At 46.2% G+C, this 6,000-nt stretch overlaps 1 protein-coding gene across 6 annotated transcripts in view; it reads right to left on the bottom strand.

Moving 5' to 3' along the window:
- Nucleotides 1-6,000, bottom strand: part of Kiaa0319 (KIAA0319 ortholog) — a 52,487-nt gene continuing 46,487 nt past the window's right edge. For all 6 annotated transcript variants that reach the window (XM_057787459.1, XM_057787456.1, XM_057787460.1 and 3 more), the window contains 2 exons: nucleotides 5,640-5,731; nucleotides 1-3,378 (listed from right to left, as the gene is read on the bottom strand). In XM_057787459.1, coding sequence (XP_057643442.1) covers nucleotides 3,200-3,378; nucleotides 5,640-5,731 — 271 coding nt within the window. In that variant the 3' untranslated portion in view covers nucleotides 1-3,199. The remainder of the gene's footprint in view (nucleotides 3,379-5,639; nucleotides 5,732-6,000) is intronic.

Genomic DNA, 6,000 nt, shown 5'->3' with positions numbered 1-6,000 from the left:
GCTAGCCAATAAGAGACTGGAACTAATGGGCCAGGCAGTGATTAAAAGAATACAGTTTCCGTGTAATTATTTCGGGGCATAAGCTAGCCATGTGGGCGGCTGGGTGCTGGGGACGCAGCCCCGCCGCTCTTGTTACAACATTTCTCTTTAGATCAGCACTTGTATTTAATAGTATTACACAAGAATCAACACTTTGTCAGAACGTGTGGAAAATAATACATTGAAAAGAATAAAGATCAAGACTCAGAATCCATGGTAACTTGGTGACCATTTTCTTACTTCACTGGGTGTTTACTTGCTTGCTTGGGACAGGTCTGTAGCCCCGCCTGGCCTTGAATCCCATCTACAGCAGTGGATGGTGATTTGAACTCTTGATCTTCCTGCCCCTACTTTCCCAGTGCTAGAATCTCAGGTGACTGCTGCTGCCTGCTACCTGTCTTTAAGGTGTTTTAAATATGCTCAGTTGGGGGAATGCTGGATTGGACTTTTGTCTAAAACAGTAATCAGCTGTGCTCTCAGCCTCTGAGCACTATAGATGTTCTCTCCCATACTCTAGAGAAGCGATTCTCAACCTGGGAGTCGACCCTTTCACCAGGGTTTCAAAACAGTAGCAAAATTACAGTTCTGAAGTACCAACAGAACAATTTTATGGTAGAGGGTCACTACAAAATGAGGAACTGTATAAAGGGTGGCAGCGTTAGGAAGGTTGAGACCACTGCTCTAGAGACCTGCTCTTCTGTTTACTGACAGGGCTTAGAACCTTCAGGCCCCAAGATTTGTAGTTATAAACAGCACAAAATGAACGTTGAGTGTCCAAGCTACTCTCTCTTTTGTTCCCCAGGAAACAAGTGGGTCACAAGATGGAATCCATTTTCCAGTAGTCATTGTGATGTTTATTTCTGCTTTGCCATGGATTCAAGGTTCTTTTGTGATGGGTGGAGCAGAGAGGCCAGGCTGAGATAGCCAAGGACAGAACTGGCACACACACAGGTCACAAACCTAGAGGGAAGGCTAGCTCAGAGTTTGCTCCAGTCCCGGGGAGACTAGGTCCATGAATTTCCACTTTCTCCTCTGCTTTCAGACACACTCCAAGGTTTCTTCTTTGCCCCAGCAACAGAACTTCCAGGGGTCTGAAACGCTCACCAGGATCTGCCCCCCAACATTGAAGGCTGGACTTATTCATGCACTGCACAGCAGGTCTTGGCACTCCGATTCACTGCTGACTGTGACCCTGGAAGAAGCACTTATGCTCCATGGACCTTCGGTGAGCGTCTATGACATAGGCATGTCCCCTTTCGAGATGAATCCTAAAGGTCGATTAATTATGAGCAATGCATACATTATGCATATGTATGCATACCTAAAGCAGTAGGTATTCACAGTTGTGCTGTTGGTTCAAGGTGGACCACATTCTCTGTGCCAGAAATGCCCAGTTCCCTACAAAAGGTAGCATCACACTGGTCTGAGGATTGGGAAGATTCTGTTCATAAAACTAAACACTAGCGTTTAAAAAAAAATCACTTTTCCTCTAACAACATAGATAATACTGAACTAGGATGTATAGGCATAAACCAAGAAATTACTTTTAAAATAAAAGTACATTCCTACACATTTTAATTTGACCTTTTTCCCAGTAAAGTATGATACAGTGCACTCTTGCTCATGGGTTTTTGTTTTGTTTTGAGCTTTCTGTTACCTCTAGCTCAGAAATAGAAAATTCCAGAAACAAACAACTACTAAAATTTGTGGTCCTAATTCTCCTACTTTTTTTCTTTGTTCTTTAACATGGGGTCTCATGTAGTCCAGGCTGTCATCAAACTTACTGCGTAGCCAAGGCTAGCATTGAACTCCTGCTCCTCCTTGCTCTCCTTTCCCAGGTGCTGGGACTACAGTAGTGGGCACTTCTACTCTTTGAATGCCTAGGCCATTGCCAAGGCTCCCAGCCCTAGGGCTCTGGGCAGCTGGACAACTGCCACAAGTCTGTCAACATCTCAGCTAGCTGCAGTTCATTGCTCGGGTGCCACTTTGTGGGAGGATATGCTTCCATTCCTCTTTGTGTAAAGAACTAAAATGTGATTTAGTTCTTTAAATTTTAAATATGTTTTTAGGATTTTATTTTATGTGCATGAGTATTTTGCCTACATGCATGAACTCTGTACATTGCTGTTGCTAGTGGAGACCAGAAGAGGGCACTGAACCCCCTCCCCCAAACTGGAGTTATGGACAGTTGTACGCCATCATGTGAGTACTAGGAACTGAACCACGGTCCTCTGCCAGAGCAGCAAGTGATCTTAAATATAGTCATTTCTTTAGCGCCTTACATATGTTTTTAAGCATAAATAGTGAACTTTCTATCCAGTTACTTCTATGGGAAATCTTTGTAGGAGCATGGTGACCACACTCCCCTCATTAAGAACATGTTTCAGAGTTTTGGAATATGTCCGCGGTCACTGGATCCTTCCCTTTTTACGGCAGTGCTAAGGTTCATACTCAATAAAAGTCAAGGGAACAAGCAGTCAGTTTAATGTCCACCAGGGCTGAAAAAAAGCCCCACCGTGGCCTCTTTTTCTTAAAGAATGAGAAGAAATGAGAAAGAAAGAAAAGAATAGTAAAGGCTACCTTCAACATTCAACCTGCAAGTCCTTAGCCCCTCCCCACCTCGGTGCCTCCTGGCCTTAGATGCTGATTCTTCCTTAACTCCTGAACGACCACCATGGTCAACACAGGCAGCCCGCTGCATGCCGATGACTCCTGCCTCCTAGATGAACAGCAAGCTGATCCAGCAGGTCCTCTGAGAAGCCACTCCTGGAAGATTTCCTGTCACAGCTTCTACAGGGAAATCAACCCTCCTTGTTTTTCCTAAGCGGCTATAAATAGTAACAAGTGTTAGCCTTATTTCACCGTGGGCAATAAATATAGTAAGAGTCCAGCACAGAGACACAAAACTCTTTTCAGTACACTCCGCAAAAGTTTTATGTGCCCCTTTCTCTATTACTGAGCATCAGTTGAATAAACAATGTTTTGTTTTGTCTTGAAAATTCTAAGAACCTGGGTCTTTTAATAAATATGTAGAGCACAGAACAAGGCCCCTGGGAAGGGCTCATAAAGTGCTGTGCCAAGCAGGAGTCAGTTTTGTGTTTCAACTCCCACTGTCTGGTACCGGGTCACAGGCCCAAGAGGTCCCTCCACACACAGCCCATTATCTGTCCTTTGCACAGTAACCGAAGGAAGCTCCATTTCTGGCGGAACCATTCAGGGAACCCTTCAGGATCCCTCTCTCCATCCTCTCTCGGCTGAACAGTGTGTCCTGGTCGCTTTCGAACTCAGACTCTGATACCATCAGGCTAGAGTTGTGCTCGGTGCTCCGGTGCTTGATACCTGGGGAGAAGCAGGAAGAGCGTGAAGACAGGACCACATCCCCTCGCTGTCCTTTAGGCTGTGTTCCTGGGAGGACTGTGGCTTGTTACCTACGTGGCAGGCGGGTTATCATACCAGAAGCTTTGGCTGTTACCCTTGAACTTGAGCTCTAGCTTTGACACCAACTTCATGACCCTGGACAAGGTACCTAACCTCTTCGCATCTATTGGTAAGACTGAAAGATGCTGCTTCTGTGAAGAGGAAGGGTTTGTCAGAAGGTAGGCAGGAATTGAGATGGTTGGTGAGATAACCAACCCCAACTACCTCAACCTCTGAAGGGAAAAGGCCCTTTTATAATGCCTTTGGACTAAGTTCTGCAACTCAAAGGGCAAGCTCTCAGTAGATGTACAACTACTATTGGTATTCCCTGTGAAGTCCTGTCAGGGCCTCTTATGACGGTGATTTTTTATTGTCAAGTAAACACTGCTTAAGGCATTAGTGAGGTATACCTCTGTGTGTGACTGTGAGAACTCTTCCAGACAGGGTCAACTGGCTGGGGATGATCTGCCCTGAATGTGGGGAGCACCATCATATGCTCTGTGGTCTTGGGATGAATAAAAGAGAAGGAGAAACCAGCTCAGGGCTGGCATCCCTAGACCCACACGGATGTGAGTGAGGAGCCCTCGGCTCCCATTGCTATAGCCAACACCTGCTCCTACAGTCAGGTCTTTTCCATCAAAATGGACTGTATGCTCAGTTAACAAGGATGAGCCCTTCCTGGCTGGGGGCCAGGCCAACCCAAGGCTTTCCCCGAGGCCCCAGTGTGTGGAGGACTGTGGTTCCTTGTCTGAAACTGGCTTGGCAGAGCCTATAGTAGCCTGAGACCAGGGCCTTGAGGAAGTCGCGGCTTCATTCTGAGAACTGGACTCGTCCTACACTAAGGCTCTGGTTGTTAGTCCCAAGGCCACTGTATGCTTGGTCTGTGATGCACTTGAGACACCTATGTTCCCTTCATGCAACATTGTTTGATTAGCTTCCTGCCGACTTTGGCCCTTTGTAGGATAGTTTGGGCTGACACTGTTACATTTTCCTTCCAGGAAAAATGTAAGATACTATATTATATTTCTTAGGAAACTTTGTTGGCATAAGACAAATCTTGTGCAAATCTCCTGACCCTGGCCTTCCTGCCTTCTTTGTCTTCTCATCCTCTGGTCATTCCCCTTAGTGCCCTGTCGCTGAAGAATGACCTGCTGCTAAAGTCACTTCCTCTCTTAAGCTGCTGCTTGTCAGGTATTTGGTTACAACAACTTAACAGCACTCCACACACACAGTCATTCCACACACACCCCACTTCCCACTGATGTTGTCCTTGTTCTTCATGACAAGGCTTCTTTCTCAGGCTGGGAACAGACAGACTTCATCACTGTTGACAAATGTTGAGCCTCACAACTTTGAAAGTGATCACACCTCTCTATAAGAATTAAGTTACCGGCCAGGGATGGTGGCGCACGCTTTAATCCCAGCACTAGGGAGGCAGAGGCTCTGTGACTTTGAGGCTAACTTGGTCTACAGAGTGAGTTCCCAGATAGCCAGAACTGTTACACAGAGAAACCCTGTCTGGAAAAACCAACCAAACAAACAAACAACAATAAAAACACAAAAAGAAAAGAAACAAAGAGTTAAGTTACCTACAAACCCAGAATCGGCACTGAGCAGCCTCAGAGGGGCAGAGAAAGCGCATTCAGTGGTGGTTAATACGTGAGCATCCAAAGGTTAACTGAAGAGGGTGGGTGTCCTGAGCATAAGGGTCAACACACTTTGAGAAGACACTTTCTGTAAACACCTCAGCGGACTGAGTGGATGTAAAGCAGCTAACAGAAATACACCAGGGTGAAAGTACAAGTGGGTCATGTGCCCCATCCCCCTCTAACCCAGAGCAGAGAAGACTCAGGCACTGGGGACACCTCGAGGGAAGAGAAGTCTTGGTCCTGGGGTCACTTGGCAGAGGTTCAACCTTTAGTAAGCTCTTGCAGTCTCACCCACTAATGTCTCCGAGTACTTGTCTATTTGTGGTTACATTTCTATTACCGTACCATCGGCCTGCTCTCAGGCAGCCTGCCGGCACACGGGGTTGAGGATGTTTGTCTTTGCTTGTAGATTTCCAGGCTTGCTCTTCCGGACTAATTAAATGGTTGATTCCACCTTGGTCTCCGTTTCACCCAATGTAATGTTCTGGCCAATGCCTAGGTAAGGTGTTCAAAGGTATCAGGAAATAGTCTTACCATATTTGGGCCTCAGTTCCATCCTTTCCTGTTCATCCATGTTGTCTAGGATGGTATACTTTGTTTTCTTCCTTATCTTAGTCCTTTTCCGTCTAAAGAAACAACGAAATACTCAGCTCAAATGCTCAGCATGGTACCTGGGATTTTGCCCACCTAACTAAAAGGTTCACCTGCAGCTCTGGTGCTGGGGCCCCTTCAAGCAATGCTCAACACCTGTATACAGCCCGGGCTGCTTTCCCTTATGAGTAATACCTCACTCAGAAAGATGTAGGTAAGCAAGTTTCCCCCAAATCAGTGCTAACCAAGAATATTCAGAGACACAGGACTGAAACCAGCAACTGGGGGGAGGGGCACCCAGAAG

This window comes from Chionomys nivalis, chromosome 13 (assembly GCF_950005125.1).
Source record: "Chionomys nivalis chromosome 13, mChiNiv1.1, whole genome shotgun sequence".
Classification (NCBI taxonomy): domain Eukaryota; kingdom Metazoa; phylum Chordata; class Mammalia; order Rodentia; family Cricetidae; genus Chionomys; species Chionomys nivalis.
Note: the sequence above shows the minus strand (reverse complement) of the source record. Positions and strands in the feature narration are given on the sequence as shown.